The sequence below is a fragment of the Oncorhynchus clarkii genome, chromosome 14 (genome assembly GCF_045791955.1).
Source record: "Oncorhynchus clarkii lewisi isolate Uvic-CL-2024 chromosome 14, UVic_Ocla_1.0, whole genome shotgun sequence".
NCBI lineage: Eukaryota > Metazoa > Chordata > Actinopteri > Salmoniformes > Salmonidae > Oncorhynchus > Oncorhynchus clarkii.
Window position 1 is genome coordinate 37674791 of NC_092160.1, and position 27343 is coordinate 37702133.

Consider the following 27343-nt stretch of genomic DNA (forward strand, 5'->3'; position numbering starts at 1 on the left):
TGGTGACCAGTGAGCTGAAATAAGGCGGGGCTTTACCTAGCAATGACTTATAGATGTTATAGTTCCAATTCATCCCAGAGGTGTTAGATGGAGTGGCGGTCAGGGCTCTGTGCAGGCCAGTCAAGTTCTTCCACACCGATCTCGACAAACTATTTCTGTATGGACCTCGCTTTGTGCACGTGGGGAATTTTCACGTTGAAACTGGAAATCACCTTCCCCAAACTGTTGCCACAAAGTTGGAAGCACAGAATCTTCTAGAACGTCATTGTTTACTGTTACGTTAATATTTCCAATCACTGGAACTAAATGGGCCTGAACCATGAAAAACCGGCCCCAGACCATTATCCCTCCTCCACCTAACTTCACAGTTGGCACTATGCAACGGGATCAGTATCGTTCTCATGGCATCCGGACTGCCAGATGTTGAAGTGTGATTCATCACTCCAGAGAAGGCTTTTCCACTGCTCCATAGACCAATGGTGGCGAGCTTTACACCACTCCAGTGGACACTTGGCATTGCGGTCATCAGACAGGTGACTGTGCAGCATCAGACAGTATATGCAGTATATACACTACCAGTCAAAAGTTTGACATTTACTCATTCATGGGTTTCTTCATTTTTATTATTTTCTATTTGAGATTCTACAAAGTAGCCAAAGTAGCTTTGCCTTGATGACAGCTTTGAACACGCTTGACATTCTCTCAACCAGCTTCATAAGTTAGTCACCTGGATTGCATTTCAATTAACAGGTGTGCCTCGTTAAAAGTTAATTTGTGGAATGTCTTTCCTTCTTTAATGCGTTTGAGCCAATCAGTTGTGTTGTGACAAGGTATGGCTCTCTTCTGTATACCACCCCTATTTGGTAAAAGACCAAGTCCATATCATGGTAAGAACAGCTCAAATAAGAAAAGAGAAGCGACAGTCCATCATTACTTTAAGACATGAAGGTCAGTCAAGTCGGAACATTTCTTGAACCAATTAAAGTTTCTTCAAGTGCAGTCGCAAAAACCATCAAGTGCTATGATGAAACTGGCTCTCATGAGGACCGCCACAGGAAAGGAAGACCCAGAGTTACCTCTGCTGCAGAGGATAAGGTTAGAGTTATCAGCCTCGTTTGAAGCAGAAATAAAATGCTTCAAGGTTCAATTAACAAACATCTCAAAATCAACTGTTCAGAGGAGACTGCGTGAATTAGGCTTTCAAGGATAAGTTCATTAGTTGCCAGCCTCAGAAATTACAGCCCGAATAAATGTTTCACTGAGTTCAAGTAACCGACACATCTCAACTGTTCAGAGAAGAAACAGGCCTTCGGGCCTTCATGGTTGAATTGCTGCAAAAAAGAAACCACTAGTAAAAGGACACCAATAAGAAGAAGAGACTTGCTTGGGACAAGAAACACGAGCAATGGCCATTAGACCGGTGGAAATATATCCTTTGGTCTGATGAGTCACAGTAATGTCATTATTAGCAAAGAAACGTTAATTAAAACCTCTACAGGATCAGTGTCCCGCCCTCACGACGGTTGTGCTAACGTAGGCTAAAGCAATTAGCATGGGGTTGTAAGAAACCAAAAACAATTCTCAGGACATGGACATATCTGATATGGGCAGAAAGCTTAAATTCTTGTTAATCTAACTGCACTGTCCAATTTACAGTAGCTATTACAGTGAAAGAATACGCTGCTATTGTTTGAGGAGAGCGCACAATTATGAACTTGAAAATGTATGAGTAAACCAATTAGGCAGTCTTGATTCATATTGAATAGATATGCAATAGTTCATTGGATCAGTCTGAAATGTTGCACATACACTGCTGCCATCTAGTGGCCAAAGTCAAAATTGTGCCTTGGCTGGAATAATACATAATGGCCTTTTGCATTTCAAAGATGGTGGTACAACAACAAAAAACTCATGTTTTTTTCTTTGTATTATCTTTTACCAGATCTATTGTGTTATATTCTCCTACATTAATGTCACATGTCCACAAACTTCAAAGTGTTTCCTTTCAAATTGTATCAATAATTTGCATATCCTTGCTTCAGGTTCTGAGCTGCAGACAGTTAGATTTGGGAATGTCATTTAAGGTAAAAATGTAAAAATAGTTTTTAAATAAATAAATGGCCAGATCCAGATGAGGCTTGTCACGACAAGACTATTTACACAAATCACGTGTTGGTTAAATAGCCTACAGGAAGACTAATTCATATTTTAAATATGCTATTCTGTAGTCTATAGACTTGTTGTTGTTTTTTTTTAACTATTCCAGAAGCTGTTAAATGAAACGTGTCGTTTATTTATTTATTATTTATTATTTATTTAAACAGCTGAATATCAACTGTCTGGGTGGTACGAAGACGAAACCCGCACAACGGATTGGTGCGAGGTGACAAAATTGCTCTAATTAAGCCCAGTCACCAGGCAAAATGCCTCAACTCGGGAAGAAAGAACAGTTTTGATGGCAATTATTGAAACAAGGGAAAAAAACCAGCTTTCCAGCGCTGTGGGATTTATTTCTCAACAACATTTCTTCCAATTGGCAGCATTTCACAATCTGAATGTCTGGCACGAAGAAAAAAAAAGTAACCACGGGATTTGCATTTTGGCCATTTGAACGAACAAACAGTAGGCCGCCGTCATATTCACACTAATTATAAACAAAATATTAGTGCCAGTGGGATTTTATCGGGGTCAAACAAGCAACACTATCCTATTTAGTCTGATCTAGCTAATGATTCGCCCACTGGGTTAAACCACCAAGATGCTCCAGCCATGCAGCCGCCGTGCTACATCAGACAGGTGACTGTGCAGCCTCCATGCTACCACAGACAGGTGACTGTGCAGCCTCCATGCTACATCAGACAGGTGACTGTGCAGCCGCCATGCTACATCAGACAGGTGACTGTGCAGCCTCCATGCTACATCAGACAGGTGACTGTGCAGCCGCCATGCTACATCAGACAGGTGACTGTGCAGCCTCCATGCTACATCAGACAGGTGACTGTGCAGCCGCCATGCTACATCAGACAGGTGACTGTGCAGCCTCCATGCTACATCAGACAGGTGACTGTGCAGCCTCCATGCTACATCAGACAGGTGACTGTGCAGCCGCCATGCTACATCAGACAGGTGACTGTGCAGCCTCCATGCTACATCAGACAGGTGACTGTGCAGCCTCCATGCTACATCAGACAGGTGACTGTGCAGCCGCCATGCTACATCAGACAGGTGACTGTGCAGCCGCCATGCTACATCAGACAGGTGACTGTGCAGCCGCCATGCTACATCAGACAGGTGACTGTGCAGCCGCCATGCTACATCAGACAGGTGACTGTGCAGCCTCCATGCTACATCAGACAGGTGACTGTGCTACATCAGACAGGTGACTGTGCTACATCCATGCTACATCAGACAGGTGACTGTGCAGCCGCCATGCTACATCAGACAGGTGACTGTGCAGCCTCCATGCTACATCAGACAGGTGACTGTGCAGCCGCCATGCTACATCAGACAGGTGACTGTGCAGCCGCCGTGCTACATCAGACAGGTGACTGTGCAGCCTCCGTGCTACATCAGACAGGTGACTGTGCAGCCTCCATGCTACATCAGACAGGTGACTGTGCAGCCTCCATGCTACATCAGACAGGTGACTGTGCAGCCTCCATGCTACATCAGACAGGTGACTGTGCAGCCGCCATGCTACATCAGACAGGTGACTGTGCAGCCTCCATGCTACATCAGACAGGTGACTGTGCTACATCAGACAGGTGACTGTGCAGCCTCCGTGCTACATCAGACAGGTGACTGTGCAGCCGCCGTGCTACATCAGACAGGTGACTGTGCAGCCTCCATGCTACATCAGACAGGTGACTGTGCAGCCGCCATGCTACATCAGACAGGTGACTGTGCAGCCTCCATGCTACATCAGACAGGTGACTGTGCAGCCTCCATGCTACATCAGACAGGTGACTGTGCTACATCAGACAGGTGACTGTGCAGCCGCCATGCTACATCAGACAGGTGACTGTGCAGCCTCCATGCTACATCAGACAGGTGACTGTGCAGCCTCCATGCTACATCAGACAGGTGACTGTGCTACATCAGACAGGTGACTGTGCAGCCGCCATGCTACATCAGACAGGTGACTGTGCAGCCTCCATGCTACATCAGACAGGTGACTGTGCAGCCTCCATGCTACATCAGACAGGTGACTGTGCAGCCTCCATGCTACATCAGACAGGTGACTGTGCAGCCTCCATGCTACATCAGACAGGTGACTGTGCAGCCTCCATGCTACATCAGACAGGTGACTGTGCAGCCTCCATGCTACATCAGACAGGTGACTGTGCAGCCTCCATGCTACATCAGACAGGTGACTGTGCAGCCTCCATGCTACATCAGACAGGTGACTGTGCAGCCTCCATGCTACATCAGACAGGTGACTGTGCAGCCTCCATGCTACATCAGACAGGTGACTGTGCAGCCTCCATGCTACATCAGACAGGTGACTGTGCAGCCTCCATGCTACATCAGACAGGTGACTGTGCAGCCTCCATGCTACATCAGACAGGTGACTGTGCAGCCGCCATGCTACATCAGACAGGTGACTGTGCAGCCGCCATGCTACATCAGACAGGTGACTGTGCAGCCTCCATGCTACATCAGACAGGTGACTGTGCAGCCGCCATGCTACATCAGACAGGTGACTGTGCAGCCGCCGTGCTACATCAGACAGGTGACTGTGGAGCCTCCGTGCTACATCAGACAGGTGACTGTGCAGCCGCCATGCTACATCAGACAGGTGACTGTGCAGCCTCCATGCTACATCAGACAGGTGACTGTGCAGCCTCCATGCTACATCAGACAGGTGACTGTGCAGCCTCCATGCTACATCAGACAGGTGACTGTGCAGCCGCCATGCTACATCAGACAGGTGACTGTGCAGCCGCCATGCTACATCAGACAGGTGACTGTGCAGCCTCCATGCTACATCAGACAGGTGACTGTGCAGCCGCCATGCTACATCAGACAGGTGACTGTGCAGCCTCCATGCTACATCAGACAGGTGACTGTGCAGCCTCCATGCTACATCAGACAGGTGACTGTGCAGCCTCCATGCTACATCAGACAGGTGACTGTGCAGCCTCCATGCTACATCAGACAGGTGACTGTGCAGCCTCCATGCTACATCAGACAGGTGACTGTGCAGCCTCCATGCTACATCAGACAGGTGACTGTGCAGCCTCCATGCTACATCAGACAGGTGACTGTGCAGCCTCCATGCTACATCAGACAGGTGACTGTGCAGCCTCCATGCTACATCAGACAGGTGACTGTGCAGCCTCCATGCTACATCAGACAGGTGACTGTGCAGCCTCCATATTACATCAGAGAGTTTATGGTTGGCTGCATTATAAAAAGGTAGTTTGCCCAGGCGGCAAAAGAAACATGAAATCACCCACAATTGAAATTCAGTGTGCATAACGTGCTTTCCTGTGATCTTGGCCCGTGCCAGTAATTTCTCATTCGGGCCAGTAGTTTTCACTTGGTACTGGCCCGGAGTGCCACTGGCAAATGTACCCGAATGTGAAGCCCTGAGATGAGGTGCCACGGAGTGAGTCACTGTAGACGCAGAGGGAGAAGAAAAGAGAGCAATCTTCACCTGTTACAAAGTCCTTTCCACTGCCATATCACAGTTTAAAACATTCAACTATTCAGATGTTGCAATTCTGGGTTTATTAGTTAGCCCATCCCACACACACACTCTCTCCCCCCCCCCCCACCATCACGTCTGAGAACCTCCGCTTGCGTGTCACGTCGCCATGGCAACATGTTCCGTGTGTGTGTTCGTCAATGACTCACACCCTGAAAGTTGCATCGGCGGTGCTTGAAATGAGGTACCGTGGACCCAGAGAGGGAAGTGGAATAAACAGAGATGGCGCTGAAATAGAACTAAATAACTTTGTGCATGGTCACCAGGAAATACCTGATGAAGATCTGAGGTGCTGCTGCTATAATGACATGCTTCTGCTCCTCTCCCCCTCCCATCCTCTCCTCTCCCCCTCCCATCCTATCCTCTCCTCTCCCCCTCCCATCCTCTCCTCTCCCCCTCCCATCCTCTCCTCTCCCCCTCCCATCCTATCCTCTCCTCTCCCCCTCCCATCCTATCCTCTCCTCTCCCCCTCCCATCCTATCCTCTCCTCTCCCCCTCCCATCCTATCCTCTCCTCTCCCCCTCCCATCCTATCCTCTCCTCTCCCCCTCCCATCCTCTCCTCTCCCCCTCCCATCCTCTCCTCTCCCCCTCCCATCCTCTCCTCTCCCCCTCCCATCCTCTCCCCCTCCTATCCTCTCCTCTCCCCCTCCCATCCTATCCTATCCTCTCCTCTCCTCTCCCCTCCCATCCTATCCTCTCCCCCTCCCATCCTATCCTCTCCCCCTCCCATCCTATCCTCTCCTCTCCTCTCCCCCTCCCATCCTATCCTCTCCCCCTCCCATCCTATCCTCTCCCCCTCCCATCCTATCCTCTCCCCCTCCCATCCTCTCCTCTCCCCCTCCCATCCTCTCCTCTCCCCCTCCCATCCTCTCCTCTCCCCTCCCTCCCCTCCTCTCCTCTCCCCTCCCATCCTCTCCCCCTCCCATCCTCTCCCCCTCCCATCCTCTCCCCCTCCCATCCTCTCCCCCTCCCATCCTCTCCCCCTCCCATCCTCTCCCCCTCCCATCCTCTCCCCCTCCCATCCTCTCCCCCTCCCATCCTCTCCCCCTCCCATCCTCTCCCCCTCCCATCCTCTTCTCCATCTCACATGTCATCTTTCATTTATCTGGCTCTTTTTATACACATGCCATCTGAGCTGTGGAGAGTAACGCCTCTGCCTTTATCAAACCACTGCACTTCCTCCCACTGCACCTCAGCCTGGAGAGAAGAGGGGCAGACACACCAGAGAACGACCCATCAATCGACCAAAGTCTAGTTAAGACCAGAAGGAGTGATTTTGCCACTGACCAGCCTGCTTGAGGAGAACTGATGGAGAACACTACACTGGCTTCTCTTCACTGGGAACATGCCCCTTCACTGGGGACAGTTGGGGGGGTGAAGAGGCCTTCACTGGACTCCTCCCAGGGGACAGTTGGGGGGGGGTGAAGAGGCCTTCACTGGACTCCTCCCAGGGGACAGTTGGGGGGGGGGGGGGTGAAGAGGTCCTTCACTGGACTCCTCCCAGGAGACATTTGGGGGCTGAGGGGGGAACGACTGCTTGACATACACACTTAGGGTGGAAAGAGTAATGTTAGAAGCCCACATTCACAGTGATGTTTTGAAACGCGTGGGGAAAGCATTGCCGACTGTGCTTACAAATAAAATAGAGACACGGCACAGCATGCATATCGAAGGACACTGAAGAACGGTTAAAAAGGCGAGAGCTCGGTCCCGATCCATCGGGATAATGATGTTGGACGGCTGGTGTGAGGGAGGAACTGTGTGTGGACGTTTACAACGGTACTCCCTCTAGGCAGAGGACGTATTGGATACGTCTCACCATATATTATACATCAATATGAAGCCTAACGCATTAAGGAGGTAGCAGCTACAGGGCTGAATCCTAACGCATTAAGGTGGTAGCAGCTACAGGGCTGAAACCTAACGCATTAAGGAGGTAGCAGCTACAGGGCTGAAACCTAACGCATTAAGGAGGTAGCAGCTACAGGGCTTAATATGGACAACATTTGGAATAAGGTCTTCTCTGACACTACCAGACACAATAATGTGTTTTTTGTGCAGTCTGTCTCGGACCAGACATCTCATACAGGACTTCCAAGTTGGTGTTCGAAATGGTACCCTATACCGTAACGGCCAAAGTCAAAAGTAGTGCACTACATAGGGAATGAGGTGCCAATTGGTACACAGCCCAGGTTAGGTAGCAGTCCGTCAACCTTGTTGTGTGCTATACTTCCTGAAGCTTAAGAAAAACTTGAGATGTGTTTTACAGAGAAATCTTTGGTCTAACCCAAGGGACAGTTTTGGGGGAACCAAAAGAGCCTGAGGCCTGGAGGAGAACCACAATCTACAAAGCGTTAAAAGTTAAGTTTAAGTGTGTAACTCTTTACAAAGAAGGTGGGATTAGCAAGGAACCATGTCCCTTCCCGCCTAGACAGAAGAGACCCGAGAGGAACCCTGTCCCTCCCCGTCTAGACAGAAGAGACCGAGAGGAACCCGTCTAGACAGAAGAGACCGAGAGGAACCCGTCAAGACAGAAGAGACCACATACTTCATGACAGTTATTACGCAGCTGGAGAGGAGCATGCATACTCATGTCCTTGTATGTCACATCCCCAAAAATACTAACATAGAATTCTCATTTGTGTGGGTACTAACTGCAGACAAATACAAATGTGAAACAGATTTCATCAATATTCATAAGTCCGTAGGGCCAAAGCCTTGGCATGCAGACAGAACACACTCCACCCCATGTTCTATTTGTTGGCACTGCAGACAGAGAGAGAGAGAGCCAGACAAACTGCAGCCAACTTGGACTCAGTGCAGATCAGACTCCCTGGCTGGGTCTGTACTACCTGGACTAAAAGGAGGAATCTCACATATACTTTATATGGACCAACTGAACTCCTCAGGAGGTGGATGAAGTCCCATACCTCATAGCAGGGCAGGGGGGGGCACAGGAACATACAGGAAGAGGACTAATTAGTGGTGGTATTCTTTTTATTTGTGTTTTTTTATCCCGCTCTGCCATCTGGGGTCACTACCGCTGCCATCTGGGGTCACTACCGCTGCCATCTGGGGTCACTACCGCTGCCATCTGGGGTCACTACCGCTGCCATCTGGGGTCACTACCGCTGCCATCTGGGGTCACTACCGCTGCCATCTGGGGTCACTACCGACCACCGCTGCCATCTGGGGTCACTACCGACCACCGCTGCCATCTGGGGTCACTACCGCTGCCATCTGGGGTCACTACCGCTGCCATCTGGGGTCACTACCGCTGCCATCTGGGGTCACTACCGTTGCCATCTGGGGTCACTACCGACCACCGCTGTCATCTGGGGTCACTACCGCTGTCATCTGGGGTCACTACCGACCACCGCTGCCATCTGGGGTCACTACCGACCACCGCTGTCATCTGGGGTCACTACCGACCAGAGACATATACAGTGCATTCAGAAAGTAGTCAGACCCCTTGACTTCATCCACTTAGTTTTACAACAGCCTTATAAAACAATAGTTTTCCCCCCTCAATCTACACACAATAACCCCCCCCCCCAAAACAGGTTTAAAATAACACATCTTAACACTCCCTCTCGTCCCTTTGTAAATATGTCTGTAAAGCTTTACAGCTGTTGACATGTTATCCTGTGTGTTTGATTGAATTCAGTCCAGGAAGCCTTGTAATCCTGGATTGGATCGGATTAATAATGCTGACCCCCAAAACAAACCTAGAAGATTTGAATCTCAGGGTTTCAGATGGTAACAAAATCCCTGATTGTTCATTTGGTTGTCATAAACAGGGCATAGCCTCAACTTCAACTCTAACCTTTTGTCAATAAAGTTAATTGAATATTTTTTATTTCAACCCCCCCCCCCCAAAAAAAACATTTTTTTTTTACTGCTGTCCTGAAATACACAGAAGAAACCCCTACAGGCTCTGGTCTAAAGTAGTGCATTATAAATGAAGGGTTCCATTTTTGGACAGACTCCTTCTGATAGAGCAAGTAGAAGCTTTTCTGTTGGGCCTGGCACTGTGGAGAGAAGAGTTAAGATGGAAAGTACCAAGAGTCATGTATTTATAGTTGGGCCAATGTGGTTTCAGCATTATGATACATTTACATGACAACATTCTAATGGCAGCCATGTTAGCTCCCAATTAGCATTAGCATTAGCATGACATGGCAGAGACTTTTTCCTGCGGTTGTAATCCTTCAGAGGGCCGTTTAAGTGTGTGTCGCTTATGTCCAAACAGCATAAACAAATAAATATGTAGAAAAGACAACGTTCCCATCATTTCCTTTCAACAATATAATCTTTGAGAACTAACAAATCACCAAAATAAAACCTAGACCGAGAATAAAAATTCCCAAAACAATTCATTTAGCAGTATTCATTTAGTTATTATGCTAGAACAAAATAACACTGATTTATCCATGGTAAAAATGCATAGAATTGCAGGAAATTAGCTTTAAAATAATAGTTTCTCGGCTGCATGGAGAAAATCCCAGAATTGCAGGAAATTGGTTTACATGCTATAGTTAACATAAACAACCGCAACGAAACAATGTCAACGTTTTAACTAAATTACAGTTCATAAGGAAATCCAGTCAATTGAACCGCATTCATTGGGCCCTAATCTATGGATTTCACATGACCTGGGCAGGGACGCAGCCAATCAGAGTTTCTCCCACAAAACGGCTTTATGACAGACAGTAATACTCAATTTCATCATCTCTCTGGGTGGCTGGTCTCCGATACTCCTCAGTTTCATCATCTCTCTGGGTGGCTGGTCTCCGATACTCCTCAGTCTCATCATCTCTCTGGGTGGCTGGTCTCAGATACTCCTCAGTCTCATCATCTCTCTGGGTGGCTGGTCTCAGATACTCCTCAGCCTCATCATCTCTCTGGGTGGCTGGTCTCCGATACTCCTCAGCCTCATCATCTCTCTGGGTGGCTGGTCTCAGATACTCCTCAGTCTCATCTCTCTGGGTGGCTGGTCTCCGCTACTCCTCAGCCTCATCATCTCTCTGGGTGGCTGGTCTCCGATACTCCAGTTTCATCATCTAGCCCTGCTAGAGCTGCCCCGGTCAATTGTAAATCGAAAACGTCTAGGAGAAACAACGGCTCAGCCTCAAAAGTGGTAGTCAACACAAGCTCACAGAACAAGACCGCCGAGTGCCGAAGTGCATAGCACTTAAAAAAATCTTCTGCCACTTCTGTCACTACCGAGTTCCAAACTGCCTCTGGAAACGTCAGCACAATAACTGTTTGTCAGGAGCTTCATGAAATGGGTTTCCATGACCTAGCAGCCTCACACAAGCCTAAGATCACCATGTGCAATGCCAAGTCGGCTGGACTGGTGTAAAACTCCCCGCCATTGGACTCTGGAGCAGTGGAAACGCATTCTCTGGAGTGTTGAATCACGCTTCACCATCTGCCAGTCTGACGTACAAATCTGGGTTTGGTGGATGCCAGGAGAACGCTACCGCACCCAATGCATAGTGCCAACTGTAACGTTTGGTGGAGGAGGAATAATGGTCTGGGGCTATTTTTCATGGTTCGGGCCCCTTAGTTCCAGTGAAGGGAAATCTTAATGCTACAGCATACAATGACATTCTAGACAGGCCCTTCCTGTTTCATCATGACAATGCCCTCGTGCACAAAGTGAGGTTGAAATGTTTTTTTTGAGATCGGTGTGGAAGAACTTGACTGTCCTGCACAGAGCCCTGACCTCAACCCCATCAAACACCTTTGGGATGAATTGGAACGCCGACTGCGAGCCAGGACTTATCGCCCAACATCAGTGCCTGACCACACTAATGCGCTTATGGCTGAATGGAAGCAAGACCCAGCAGCAATGTTCCAACATCTAGTGGAAAGCCTTCCCAGAAGAATGGAGGCTGTTATAGCAGCAATGTTCCAACATCTAGTGGAAAGCCTTCCCAGAAGAGTGGAGGCTGTTATAGCAGCAATGTTCCAACATCTAGTGGAAAGCCTTCCCAGAAGAGTGGATGCTGTTATAGCAGCAATGTTCCAACATCTAGTGGAAAGCCTTCCCAGAAGAGTGGAGGCTGTTATAGCAGCAATGTTCCAACATCTAGTGGAAAGCCTTCCCAGAAGAGTGGAGGCTGTTATAGCAGCAATGTTCCAACATCTAGTGGAAAGCCTTCCCAGAAGAGTGGAGGCTGTTATAGCAGCAATGTTCCAACATCTAGTGGAAAGCCTTCCCAGAAGAGTGGAGGCTGTTATAGCAGCAATGTTCCAACATCTAGTGGAAAGCCTTCCCAGAAGAGTGGAGGCTGTTATAGCAGCAATGTTCCAACATCTAGTGGAAAGCCTTCCCAGAAGAGTGGATGCTGTTATAGCAGCAATGTTCCAACATCTAGTGGAAAGCCTTCCCAGAAGAGTGGAGGCTGTTATAGCAGCAATGTTCCAACATCTAGTGGAAAGCCTTCCCAGAAGAGTGGAGGCTGTTATAGCAGCAATGTTCCAACGTCAAGTGGAAAGCCTTCCCAGAAGAGTGGAGGCTGTTATAGCAGCAATGTTCCAACATCTAGTGGAAAGCCTTCCCAGAAGAGTGGAGGCTGTTATAGCAGCAAAGGGGGGTGGACCAACTCCATATTAACGCACATGATTTTGGAATGAGATGTTCGACGAGCAGGGCTGGGGGTTAGATTTGGACATGTAGTGTACTTTCTCACAAAAACAAAAAAAGGAGTTTCCATGTGGGTTGATCTGCAGACATTACATCCCCTCACAGGCTGGGCCCTATTCCCTCCCAAACAGCACCCTACTCCCTATGGGTCCTGGTCAAAAGTAGTGCACTAAGTAAAGACTAGAGTACCATTTGGATTGATCTGCAGACACTACAGTGGTAACATCCCCTCACAGGCTGGGCCCTATTCCCTCCCAAACAGCACCCTACTCCCTATGGGTCCTGGTCAAAAGTAGTGCACTAAGTAAAGACTAGAGTACCATTTGGATTGATCTGCAGACACTACAGTGGTAACATCCCCTCACAGGCTGGGCCCTATTCCCTCCCAAACAGCACCCTACTCCCTATGGGTCCTGGTCAAAAGTAGTGCACTAAGTAAAGACTAGAGTACCATTTGGATTGATCTGCAGACACTACAGTGGTAACATCCCCTCACGGGCTGGGCCCTATTCCCTCCCAAACAGCACCCTACTCCCTATGGGTCCTGGTCAAAAGTAGTGCACTAAGTAAAGACTAGAGTACCATTTGGATTGATCTGCAGACACTACAGTGGTAACATCCCCTCACGGGCTGGGCCCTATTCCCTCCCAAACAGCACCCTACTCCCTATGGGTCCTGGTCAAAAGTAGTGCACTAAGTAAAGACTAGAGTACCATTTGGATTGATCTGCAGACACTACAGTGGTAACATCCCCTCACAGGCTGGGCCCTATTCCCTCCCAAACAGCACCCTACTCCCTATGGGTCCTGGTCAAAAGTAGTGCACTAAGTAAAGACTAGAGTACCATTTGGATTGATCTGCAGACACTACAGTGGTAACATCCCCTCACAGGCTGGGCCCTATTCCCTCCCAAACAGCACCCTACTCCCTATGGGTCCTGGTCAAAAGTAGTGCACTAAGTAAAGACTAGAGTACCATTTGGATTGATCTGCAGACACTACAGTGGTAACATCCCCTCACAGGCTGGGCCCTATTCCCTCCCAAACAGCATCCTACTCCCTATACTGTGCACTACTTTTGACCAAAGCTCTATGGGATTCCCTACTCCCTATGGGCCCTGGTAAAAAAAAGTAATGCACTACGTAGAGACTAGAGTACCATTCGGGATGCAAAATGGAGGGGGTTGCTTTGATCTGTTGTAGTGGTCGCTTTAGTTCTCCGGCAGCAGTAGAGATGAGGACTAGCAGATACCATTGTGACAGAGAAATGAGGACTAGCAGATACCATTGTGACAGAGAAATGAGGACTAGCTGATACCATTGTGACAGAGAAATGAGGACTAGCCGATACCATTGTGACAGAGAAATGAGGACTAGCCGATACCATTGTGACAGAGAAATGAGGACTAGCCGATACCATTGTGACAGAGAAATCACTACAATGGGTTCTATGTAAATGGTCCTATTTAAAATGAGACACACTGGGAAGGGGAAGAGAATTGTAAATGTTATCTCTGTATGAAAAACACAAATGTGCTCCGAAAGCAAAAACAGTCAAGAACAGGCACTGCTCTGCTGGTGTCTAAGTGGAACCCTGTTCCCTATTGACCCGGTCGAAAGCAGTGCACTATATAGGAAATAGGGTGCTGTTTGGGACACACCCTGAATGAGTTGGTAAATAGAAAATAATAATGTCATGGTTTTTGTGTGGTGGGGGGGGTGTCTACCTGCTTTAAAAACCATTGCATGTATCCAGTGTCATCAGATCAGTTCAGACCAAGGAACTGAGATGAAAGGAAATGAGATGAAAGGAAGAGACAAGACATTTTAGAAGCCACATTATGCCAATATACTTTCCTCTATTAGCGGTCATGAAGGAAGATGAGAGGGCCCCAGAGTAGGGGGAGAGGGGGGCCCCAGAGTAGGGGGAGAGGGGGGGGCCCCCAGAGTAGGGGGAGAGGGGGGCCCCCAGAGTAGGGGGAGAGGGGGGGCGCCCAGAGTAGAGGCAGAGGGGGGGCCCCCAGAGTAGAGGCAGAGGGGGGGCCCCCAGAGTAGAGGCAGAGGGGGGGCCCCAGAGTAGAGGCAGAGGGGGGGCCCCAGAGTAGAGGCAGAGGGGGGGGCCCCAGAGTAGAGGCAGAGGGGGGGCCCCAGAGTAGAGGCAGAGGGGGGGCCCCAGAGTAGGGGGAGCCCAAGAGTAGGGGGAGAGGGGGGGCCCAAGAGTAGGGGGAGAGGGGGGGCCCAAGAGTAGGGGGAGAGGGGGGGCCCAAGAGTAGGGGGAGAGGGGGGGCCCAAGAGTAGGGGGAGAGGGGGGGCCCAAGGGTAGTGGGAGCGGGGGGCCCCAGAGTAGTGGGAGCGGGGGGCCCCAGAGTAGTGGGAGCGGGGGGCCCCAGTGTAGTGGGAGCGGGGGGCCCCAGAGTAGTGGGAGCGGGGGCCAGCTCCCTTCCAAACCCCGTCCCCCCTAGACTTGCGTAAAAGTTGTTGAGAGCGTAGGCCAGCTCTCCTCCCTCTCCAAACCCCATCCCTCCTAGACTTACATCAAAGTTGTTGAGAGCGTAGGCCAGCTCTCCTCCCCCGGCAGGGTGGTTGAAGGCAGCCTCATCCGAGGCGGTAGCCTGGGCAGCATTGGAGATGCCTGAGACAGCATGCTGAAGCTGCTTGTAGATCAGATCACGGTTCGCCTAGAGAATGGAATTAAATTCCAAAAAAAAATGTTATTTAGGGAAAACTAAAGATAATAAAATAAATTAACAAGATGTGTCTTTGAAGAGCTTTGAGATTCTGTATGTAATGAAATGTGCTATTGAACTTGAATCTATTCTAATTTCATCCCAGAGGATAGCCCTTGAAAGCATTCATTAAAACAGTTTCAAGGAGCACTTAGTGGGCACGGAAATGATTTGAAGACACTGTTCTACTACAGACCTTGTATGCGGCCAGGTCAGGGTGTTGAAGGCAGGCGCGGGAGGCGGTGTAGAGCATGGGGATGTTCCTCTGGAGAACACCGCGGGCAGCCGCCATCCGATCCTTATGGTGAACATCCTTCAACTCCTACAGAGAGAGACACACAGAGAGCGACAGAGACACACAGAGAGCGACAGAGACACACAGAGAGCGACAGAGACACACAGAGAGCGACAGAGACACACAGAGAGCGACAGAGACACACAGAGAGCGACAGAGACACACAGAGAGCGACAGAGACACACAGAGAGCGACAGAGACACACAGAGAGCGACAGAGACACACAGAGAGCGACAGAGACACACAGAGAGCGACAGAGACACACAGAGAGAGACACAACGGCATCATTACCATTACGTTATTTGGAGACCAATACATGGTCTGAGTGACCTAGATTCTCCTTTCTGCGTGTCTGTCTGTCACTCCCCTGCGGTGATACAGCACCGCCATAATCAGGCCATTCCAACAGGCCTCGCCGTACAGCTTAAATGCATAGCTCTGTGCTACTGACTCCCAGCGTTATTTTATGGGAGAGACAGACTGCTGCCTCCCAAATGACATTATTCCACATATAGGGCACTATAGGCCCTACGGTCACTAAGTCAAAAACGCATTATATTAGGGAATGAAATGCAGCCATGAACTAAGCTAAATAAACTGAAGGCTTTGGAACGGAAACCTAAAGTACAAGTATTCATATTATAGTAGAGTATTTACATAAAGTAAATCTCATTGTATATAGACTTTTTGTTTTCTTTTGTTCTACATTTGTGAAGGGAACAGAAGAAACCTTCCTGAAATACCCTTCCGTGATAGAAAGTTACATATCAACTTCCTCTGGAATTGACTGTATGTTTGTTTTATTCCAGGTGTAACTCTGTGTCGTTTGTTTGTGTCGAACTGCTTTGCTTTATCTTGGCCAGGTCGCAGTTGTAAATGAGAACTTGTTCTCAACTGGCCGACCTGGTTAAATAAAGGTGTTCTCACCTGGCCTACCTGGTTAAATAAAGGTGTTCTCAACTAGCCTACCTGGTTAAATAAAGGTGTTCTCAACTAGCCAACCTGGTTAAATAAAGGTGTTCTCAACTAGCCTACCTGGTTAAATAAAGGTGTTCTCAACTAGCCTACCTGGTTAAATAAAGGTGTTCTCAACTAGCCTACCTGGTTAAATAAAGGTGTTCTCACCTAGCCTACCTGGTTAAATAAAGGTGTTCTCACCTGGCCTACCTGGTTAAATAAAGGTGTTCTCAACTAGCCTACCTGGTTAAATAAAGGTGTTCTCACCTGGCCTACCTGGTTAAATAAAGGTGTTCTCAACTAGCCTACCTGGTTAAATAAAGGTGTTCTCAACTAGCCTACCTGGTTAAATAAAGGTGTTCTCAACTAGCCTACCTGGTTAAATAAAGGTGTTCTCAACTAGCCTACCTGGTTAAATAAAGGTGTTCTCAACTAGCCTACCTGGTTAAATAAAGGTGTTCTCAACTAGCCTACCTGGTTAAATAAAGGTGTTCTCAACTAGCCTACCTGGTTAAATAAAAGGCTAAATAAAATAAAAATAAATAACCATTCTGAAATTCCCCGCGGTTTTAAATCTGTTTTTATTTTTTTTGCTCGACTGGACAGGGAAGCCACCGAGATCCAGGCAAGAAGCAACTCCACGGGGAATTATCAACATTTTGAATTGCAATTTGCATTGACTTCCATATTGACAAAACTAAGCCTGGTTTATTCTAAGGTTAACTTTAACACGGTAGCTACGGTCCCGTAAACAACTCAGTCAGCCAGCACGTTTGAGTGAGCACGCAGAATTTTTTTTATTTAGCTAGCTAACGTCACCTAGCTGTGTAGCCTAGATCATAATAGTGACACACTAACGACATTAATTGTACTTTTATATTCGTACAGAAGGAGGTAAACGTTAATTATTGATTACGGTAAAGTTGCTCGATCCTGAAGCATGTTGTTAGCTAGCAGGAGTTTACTGTGAATTGTCAGCTAATTTAAACGTGTACAGACTGCACATACGTGTGGATTGCAGTATTATTTAAAGAGTGTCCTATGGTTTGGTTCCATTATTCAATATTGTAATATGTTCTAAGAAAAAGTTTCTCTGGGCTTGTTAAATTGCGTGCGCTTACCGGCTAGTAGCTACTGTGGTATTTACAGGAAACGTGAGCTACAAAACCAAGACTGTCTTCCTTGCCAGCCACAACAAAACGCAAGGGAGTAACGTGAACTGAAAACAAGAAATATCTTCAGTCACTCAGCTCCTCAGACTCCATCTCTCGTAGAGGAAATAGGGCCTGGGTTGCTAAGCCACCTAATAACACCCCTCTCCCTCGCTACATCTCTCCACCCTCTGTCACACCATCTCCTTACCCTCTAACCCAGAAACATCCCGCAGTACAGACCTGACTGCTGTCTCTTGGCAGCCAGCTCACTCCCAACCATGCTCGTGTCCCTCTCCAGACAGTCCAGTACATACCTGCTGTCTCACTCCCAACCTCCCCCAGCCAGACAGTCCAGTACATACCTGCTGTCTCACTCCCAACCTCCCCCAGCAGACAGTCCAGTACATACCTGCTGTCTCACTCCCAACCTCCCCCAGCCAGACAGTCCAGTACATACCTGCTGTCTCACTCCCAACCTCCCCCAGCCAGACAGTCCAGTACATACCTGCTGTCTCACTCCCAACCTCCCCCAATCAGACAGTCCAGTACATACCTGCTGTCTCACTCCCAACCTCCCCCAATCAGACAGTCCAGTACATACCTGCTGTCTCACTCCCAACCTCCCCCAGCCAGACAGTCCAATACATACCTGCTGTCTCTTGGCAGCCATCATGTTGAGTTTGTCCACCTCTGGTTTCAGGGCCTTGTACTGTATGCCCAGGTCCTGCTCTGTTCCAGCGTTACGCACCTTCATCAGGTTCTCCTCCACCTAGAGGGGTTACAGAGGAACGCACGGTTTAGACGGGCAGGGTTCTCTGTGCTACTCGATGGATTAGGGCTCTCTGTGCTACTCGATGGATTAGGGCTCTCTGTGCTACTCTATGGATTAGGGCTCTCTGTGCTACTCTATGGATTAGGGCTCTCTGTGCTACTCTATGGATTAGGGCTCTCTGTGCTACTCTATGGATTAGGGCTCTCTGTGCTACTCTATGGATTAGGGCTCTCTGTGCTACTCTATGGATTAGGGCTCTCTGTGCTACTCTATGGATTAGGGCTCTCTGTGCTACTCTATGGATTAGGGCTCTCTGTGCTACTCTATGGATTAGGGCTCTCTGTGCTACTCTATGGATTAGGGCTCTCTGTGCTACTCTATGGATTAGGGCTCTCTGTGCTACTCTATGGATTAGGGCTCTCTGTGCTACTCTATGGATTAGGGCTCTCTGTGCTACTCTATGGATTAGGGCTCTCTGTGCTACTCTATGGATTAGGGCTCTCTGTGCTACTCTATGGATTAGGGCTCTCTGTGCTACTCTATGGATTAGGGCTCTCTGTGCTACTCTATGGATTAGGGCTCTCTGTGCTACTCTATGGATTAGGGCTCTCTGTGCTACTCTATGGATTAGGGCTCTCTGTGCTACTCTATGGATTAGGGCTCTCTGTGCTACTCTATGGATTAGGGCTCTCTGTGCTACTCTATGGATTAGGGCTCTCTGTGCTACTCTATGGATTAGGGCTCTCTGTGCTACTCTATGGATTAGGGCTCTCTGTGCTACTCTATGGATTAGGGCTCTCTGTGCTACTCTATGGATTAGGGCTCTCTGTGCTACTCTATGGATTAGGGCTCTCTGTGCTACTCTATGGATTAGGGCTCTCTGTGCTACTCTATGGATTAGGGCTCTCTGTGCTACTCTATGGATTAGGGCTCTCTGTGCTACTCTATGGATTAGGGCTCTCTGTGCTACTCTATGGATTAGGGCTCTCTGTGCTACTCTATGGATTAGGGCTCTCTGTGCTACTCTATGGATTAGGGCTCTCTGTGCTACTCTATGGATTAGGGCTCTCTGTGCTACTCTATGGATTAGGGCTCTCTGTGCTACTCTATGGATTAGGGCTCTCTGTGCTACTCTATGGATTAGGGCTCTCTGTGCTACTCTATGGATTAGGGCTCTCTGTGCTACTCTATGGATTAGGGCTCTCTGTGCTACTCTATGGATTAGGGCTCTCTGTGCTACTCTATGGATTAGGGCTCTCTGTGCTACTCTATGGATTAGGGCTCTCTGTGCTACTCTATGGATTAGGGCTCTCTGTGCTACTCTATGGATTAGGGCTCTCTGTGCTACTCTATGGATTAGGGCTCTCTGTGCTACTCTATGGATTAGGGCTCTCTGTGCTACTCTATGGATTAGGGCTCTCTGTGCTACTCTATGGATTAGGGCTCTCTGTGCTACTCTATGGATTAGGGCTCTCTGTGCTACTCTATGGATTAGGGCTCTCTGTGCTACTCTATGGATTAGGGCTCTCTGTGCTACTCTATGGATTAGGGCTCTCTGTGCTACTCTATGGATTAGGGCTCTCTGTGCTACTCTATGGATTAGGGCTCTCTGTGCTACTCTATGGATTAGGGCTCTCTGTGCTACTCTATGGATTAGGGCTCTCTGTGCTACTCTATGGATTAGGGCTCTCTGTGCTACTCTATGGATTAGGGCTCTCTGTGCTACTCTATGGATTAGGGCTCTCTGTGCTACTCTATGGATTAGGGCTCTCTGTGCTACTCTATGGATTAGGGCTCTCTGTGCTACTCTATGGATTAGGGCTCTCTGTGCTACTCTATGGATTAGGGCTCTCTGTGCTACTCTATGGATTAGGGCTCTCTGTGCTACTCTATGGATTAGGGCTCTCTGTTCTACTCTATGGATTAGGGCTCTCTGTTCTACTCTATGGATTAGGGCTCTCTGTTCTACTCTATGGATTAGGGCTCTCTGTTCTACTCTATGGATTAGGGCTCTCTGTTCTACTCTATGGATTAGGGCTCTCTGTTCTACTCTATGGATTAGGGCTCTCTGTTCTACTCTATGGATTAGGGCTCTCTGTTCTACTCTATGGATTAGGGCTCTCTGTTCTACTCTATGGATTAGGGCTCTCTGTTCTACTCTATGGATTAGGGCTCTCTGTTCTACTCTATGGATTAGGGCTCTCTGTTCTACTCTATGGATTAGGGCTCTCTGTTCTACTCTATGGATTAGGGCTCTCTGTTCTACTCTATGGATTAGGGTTCTCTGTTCTACTCTATGGATTAGGGTTCTCTGTTCTACTCTATGGATTAGGGTTCTCTGTTCTACTCGATGGATTAGGGTTCTCTGTTCTACTCGATGGATTAGGGTTCTCTGTTCTACTCGATGGATTAGGGTTCTCTGTTCTACTCGATGGATTAGGGTTCTCTGTTCTACTCGATGGATTAGGGTTCTCTGTTCTACTCGATGGATTAGGGTTCTCTGTTCTACTCGATGGATTAGGGTTCTCTGTTCTACTCGATGGATTAGGGTTCTCTGTTCTACTCGATGGATTAGGGTTCTCTGTTCTACTCGATGGATTAGGGTTCTCTGTTCTACTCGATGGATTAGGGTTCTCTGTTCTACTCGATGGATTAGGGTTCTCTGTTCTACTCGATGGATTAGGGTTCTCTGTTCTACTCGATGGATTAGGGTTCTCTGTTCTACTCGATGGATTAGGGTTCTCTGTTCTACTCGATGGATTAGGGTTCTCTGTTCTACTCGATGGATTAGGGTTCTCTGTTCTACTCTATGGATTAGGGTTCTCTGTTCTACTCTATGGATTAGGGTTCTCTGTTCTACTCTATGGATTAGGGTTCTCTGTTCTACTCTATGGATTAGGGTTCTCTGTTCTACTCTATGGATTAGGGTTCTCTGTTCTACTCTATGGATTAGGGTTCTCTGTTCTACTCTATGGATTAGGGCTCTCTGTTCTACTCTATGGATTAGGGCTCTCTGTTCTACTCTATGGATTAGGGCTCTCTGTTCTACTCTATGGATTAGGGCTCTCTGTTCTACTCTATGGATTAGGGCTCTCTGTGCTACTCTATGGTTTAGGGTTCTCTGTTCTACTCTATGGATTAGGGTTCTCTGTTCTACTCTATGGATTAGGGTTCTCTGTTCTACTCTATGGATTAGGGTTCTCTGTTCTACTCTATGGACTGCCTGCACCACTAGCACAAGTGTATATTTCATTATTGGATTTCCTGTGATATTGTTTAAGGCCAGGCACCACCACCACCGTGAGTATACTTTGCTCACTAAAATAATCCATCTCTGACACGTGAAATGTTGAATATATATTCAACCATATCGACAATAGGAGAATGTGTGAGTGAGAGCTGGAAGGAAGGAGAGAATCCCATTCTTCCCTCTATTTGATCATGTTCGGCAGCAGGTTCTGAAAAGCACAATGGGAATATAGCCTTGGGGAACAGCAGGATCGACATTCAGGTTCAACGCTCATTCAGCGTCCTCATATTCAGATCCTATCATGCATTTCATAAGTGTTTTGGCCCAAATGGCACCCTATCCCTTACATAGTGCACTACTTCAACCAGGGCCCGTGGGTTTTGAGCTCTCTAGGCCCTTAAGGCTCTAGTCAAAAGTATTGCACTATGTAGGGAAAATGATGTCATTTGGGACTCTGGAATCTGTGGTAGGAAGGTTGTTCTTTCCCGTGAGCTGCCAACACAGTCAACATGGCTCCTTTCCACTCAACAGTCCATTAAAGACCAGTGCCTCAGCTACAGTTCATGCTAAATTATTCAATAGCTACTAGCTGCTACAACAGAAAAAAAAAAACTGTTAGCCCTCCCATCTTTACCATAACACACACTAGAGATCTCATCCACTAGTATGCCTTGTGTTCATGTTGAGCTGTGTTAATAATGCAAGAGAAATAAAGGAACTCCCATGAACATTTATGAAGGGAACAGAAGAATAAACCTTCCTGAAATACCCTTCCGTGAGAGAAAGTTACATGTCAACTTCCTCCTCCTGTCGACAGTCAAATGGTATCCGTCACAAACGGTACCCTATTCTCTATACTAGTGCACTAGTCTGCATCCCAAGTTGCACCCTATGAGCCTTTACTATAGAAGTATTTGACAGGAACAATACTAGTCTCTGAATGTGCCAGATCATGCATCCAAAACAAAGCTTGTTTGTTGTTGTTGTTGTTGTCTGTAGTTCCTGGGTAGTAGTCCTCTCTGCCTAGAGAGAGAAACAGCTTCTGCAGGAGTCTAGGCCACATGTTAGCGAGTTACAGTTTACTTTTCACACAAAGCGAGAGAGAGGCGATGTGTCCTAATACTGTAACTCTAGGCAGGGCCCCTCTCCTATCGGTTCTATTAGCACACTATGTAGGAGATAGGGTGCTATTTGGGGCTTGGCTGTAACCAAACCCAGGGTGACAACTGAAATCCCATCAATAAACTCATGTCTAAAAAAAAAACATTCAGCCATCCATTGTGAGAACCGATAAAATATACAAAAACAGGATAGCTGTAGCCTCTTCTATTGAGGCCCGAGGCTAGGCTAGCTGTAGCCTCTTCTATTGAGGCCCGAGGCTAGGCTAGCTGTAGCCTCTTCTATTGAGGCCCGAGGCTAGGCTAGCTGTAGCCTCTTCTATTGAGCCTAGGCTAGGCCTCTACTATTGAGGCCCATGGCTAGGCTAGGCGTAGCCTCTGCTATTGAGGCCCGAGGCTAGGCTAGCTGTAGCCTCTTCTATTGAGGCCCGAGGCTAGGCTAGCTGTAGCCTCTTCTATTGAGGCCCGAGGCTAGGCTAGCTGTAGCCTCTTCTATTGAGCCTAGGCTAGGCCTCTACTATTGAGGCCCATGGCTAGGATAGCTGTAGCCTATTCTATTGAGGCCCATGGCTAGGCTAGCTGTAGCCTATTCTATTGAGGCCTGAGAATAAACCAGCTGTAGCTTATAGGGGCCCAGGCTCGGCAGCAATGCTCTGGCTTGAACTGAAGATGCCCATACATGTTACTTTTGACCGGGGCTAACAGGTGTATGGCTGGACAGTTCCCTCTTCCCTGTGGGAAACATGTTAACATCTCAGGAACCACTATCAATTTGATACGATCCCATAGTCCACCCAGAGCCTGCCTGTACAGCATCTCAAAAAGGTACCCTATGGGTCCTGGTCAAAAGTAGTGCACTTCCTAGGGAATAGGGTGCATTTCCTGGTCTAAAGTAGTGCACTTCCTAGGGAGCCATTTGGGACTTATTCTACCTGGAATGCGGAAAGAGCCATCATCTCGGTCTCCTGCAGTTGGCTGGCAACACCCACATGGTGCTACAGGGAACCACTGGGTGGCCAGTGTCCAGAGCATGTCAGCACTTCATCTCTAACATGATGCCCAGTGTCCAGAACATGTCAGGACTTCATCTCTAACAGGGAGGCCAGTGTCCAGAGCATGTCAGGACTTCATCTCTAACAGGGAGGCCAGTGTCCAGAGCATGTCAGGACTTCATCTCTAACAGGGAGGCCAGTGTCCAGAGCATGTCAGGACTTCATCTCTAACATGATGCCCAGTGTCCAGAACATGTCAGGACTTCATCTCTAACAGGGAGGCCAGTGTCCAGAGCATGTCACTACTTCATCTCGGACTTCGCTGCAGCCCCGAGATGAAGATACTCAGTTACAGCAAGAGCACTGCCTCAGTTTGTATGAGTCAAAAAAAAAAAAAAAAAAACAGCACCCTATTCCCTATATATAGTGCACTTTATTTAACCAGACCCCATGTGGAATAGGGACTATAGAGAATAGGGTGTCATTTGGGATACGGGCCGTAGTCAAAAGTAGTGTACTACATAGGGAACACTTTGCAATTACGAACACGGCTCCAAGTATCTGGACGCCACTAACCCGGTGAGGTGGTGGGCTATAAACAGATCCGTGATAAGACAGGGGTAAAGTGGAAGAATTGAATGTTAAGAGCCAGTATGGGAAGGTTTTTAAAATAACCAACTAGATCACAGGGTGGAGCCTAGCCCACACGGAAATACCACACGTAGCTGTGGAGGCTCTCTAACCTCAAGAGCAGAAACTTGTCCTTTTCAAAAATCTTCTCCTACTTAGTTTCATAGTAAATCATAGTGTTTCTGTGGAATCCTGGGCCCCGTGGTCATAAAAAGTATTCGAGTGCTAATTTAGCTGTCTATATAATCTTGTGATTTAAAAAAAAGAAAAAAAAGACAACACTGATCCTAGATCTGCACGCGGAAGTCCAAGATAATTAACACACAGGCCATAGTCATTTCCTGTTCAAGCTGCTGTCCTGTCTGAGGCTTGAAGAATGACAGATGTCGGCCATTTTAGATCCCGGCTGTAAAAGTGACTCAGACACACTGAGGTCATTGTGTCAAACAACGTCGTGGTGTTGGTGTGTTCACATCAGAACAGGTTACTCACTGACACACACACACACACACACACACACACACACACACAGAGAGATTGTGTTCTGAAGCTGAAACTAAGAATATGTCCCAGGTAAAAACACAAACTCCGAGACCAAGGACGAGAGGTCAAAAGGACGAGAGGTCAACTAGAGTACTAGCGATCAATGGAAATAGTTGTATTTTTTTCTGTAATAGGGAATTATTGATCAGTGGTTTAGAAACATGGGAAGAATAGGTCTTCTGAAATAAGAGTCTTGTTATTTTGGCCACTTGGCCCAGCTTGATTGCGAGGAATAGGGCTGGGTTATAAAAACTACATACTGTCCCCACTGTTCTGGGGAGAGAATCCCTGAGGACAGGGGAGAATGACCATAACATCAACTACTAACGGTCCCAAACGGCACCCTATTCCCTACGGGTCCTGGTTAGAAGTAGTGCACTACCCTACGGGTCCTGGTTAGAAGTAGTGCACTACCCTACGGGTCCTGGTTAGAAGTAGTGCACTACCCTACGGGTCCTGGTTAGAAGTAGTGCACTACCCTACGGGTCCTGGTTAGAAGTAGTGCACTACCCTACGGGTCCTGGTTAGATGTAGTGCACTACCCTACGGGTCCTGGTTAGATGTAGTGCACTACCCTACGGGTCCTGGTTAGATGTAGTGCACTACCCTACGGGTCCTGGTTAGATGTAGTGCACTACCCTACGGGTCCTGGTTAGATGTAGTGCACTACCCTACTGGTCCTGGTTAGAAGTAGTGCACTACCCTACGGGTCCTGGTTAGATGTAGTGCACTACCCTACGGGTCCTGGTTAGATGTAGTGCACTACCCTACGGGTCCTGGTTAGATGTAGTGCACTACCCTACGGGTCCTGGTTAGATGTAGTGCACTACCCTACGGGTCCTGGTTAGATGTAGTGCACTACCCTACGGGTCCTGGTTAGATGTAGTGCACTACCCTACGGGTCCTGGTTAGATGTAGTGCACTACCCTACGGGTCCTGGTTAGAAGTAGTGCACTACCCTACGGGTCCTGGTTAGAAGTAGTGCACTACCCTACGGGTCCTGGTTAGATGTAGTGCACTACCCTACGGGTCCTGGTTAGATGTAGTGCACTACCCTACGGGTCCTGGTTAGATGTAGTGCACTACCCTACGGGTCCTGGTTAGAAGTAGTGCACTACCCTACGGGTCCTGGTTAGATGTAGTGCACTACCCTACGGGTCCTGGTTAGATGTAGTGCACTACCCTACGGGTCCTGGTTAGATGTAGTGCACTACCCTACGGGTCCTGGTTAGATGTAGTGCACTACCCTACGGGTCCTGGTTAGATGTAGTGCACTACCCTACGGGTCCTGGTTAGAAGTAGTGCACTACCCTACGGGTCCTGGTTAGAAGTAGTGCACTACCCTACTGGTCCTGGTTAGATGTAGTGCACTATGTAGAGAATAGAGTGCCATTTGGGACGAAGACTGCCGGAGATGATAAACAGTAAGGTCATCTCTATTGACTGGAGGTGTGTGACCTTGTTTAGGGTCATTTCCACAACAATAAAAACACCTGAAGTGCAGGTAAAGAGATGGACAAAACACAGAAGACCTTGTTTGAAACGTTTTAGCCAAGACACCACAACGCTACACTCGCATTAACATCTGCTAACCATGTGTATGTGACAAATAAAATTGGATTAGTTTGAGTCACGCAAACGATTTACCTACAAAAATAGTTGAACTAGACATGTGTGGCTTTCTTTTCACCTTATTTTAAGATCCGATTTATATTTTATTCGAAGCAATAAAATAAATGTAACATTCAAGTTATTCATAATCTGGATAAATATTTTTTCATATATGGAAGTTCAGTCATATCCACAAGAGCCCACATCGGCAAGCTACCCATCACCCACCTGTGTGTCTAAGTCGGGAAGCTACCCATCATCCATCTGAGTGTGTCTACATCGACAAGCTACCCATCATCCACCTGTGTGTCTACATCGACAAGCTACCCATCATCCATCTGTGTGTCTACATCGACAAGCTACCCATCAGTGTGTCTAAGTCGGGAAGCTACCCATCATCCATCTGTGTGTCTACATCGACAAGCTACCCATCATCCATCTGTGTGTCTAAGTCGGGAAGCTACCCATCATCCATCTGTGCGTGTCTACGTCGACAAGCTACCCATCATCCATCTGTGTGTCTAAGTCGGGAAGCTACCCATCATCCATCTGAGTGTGTCTACGTCGACAAGCTACCCATCATCCACCTGTGTGTCTAAGTCGGGAAGCTACCCATCATCCACCTGAGTGTGTCTACATCGACAAGCTACCCATCATCCACCTGTGTGTCTACGTCGACAAGCTACCCATCATCCACCTGTGTGTCTACGTCGACAAGCTACCCATCATCCACCTGTGTGTCTACGTCGACAAGCTACCCATCATCCACCTGTGTGTCTACGTCGACAAGCTACCCATCATCCACCTGTGTGTCTACGTCGACAAGCTACCCATCATCCACCTGTGTGTCTACGTCGACAAGCTACCCATCATCCACCTGTGTGTCTACGTCGACAAGCTACCCATCATCCACCTGTGTGTGTCTACGTC

The 27343-nt window shown here is 47.9% G+C and overlaps 1 protein-coding gene across 2 annotated transcripts in view; it reads right to left on the bottom strand.

Annotated features, from left to right (window-relative positions):
- Positions 1–27343, bottom strand: part of LOC139366585 (catenin alpha-1-like) — a 219630-nt gene that overhangs the window by 164544 nt on the left and 27743 nt on the right. For both annotated transcript variants that reach the window (XM_071104258.1, XM_071104259.1), the window contains exons 5-7: positions 18147–18266; positions 15288–15413; positions 14900–15043 (exon numbers count right to left, since the gene is read on the bottom strand). In XM_071104258.1, coding sequence (XP_070960359.1) covers positions 14900–15043; positions 15288–15413; positions 18147–18266 — 390 coding nt within the window. The remainder of the gene's footprint in view (positions 1–14899; positions 15044–15287; positions 15414–18146; positions 18267–27343) is intronic.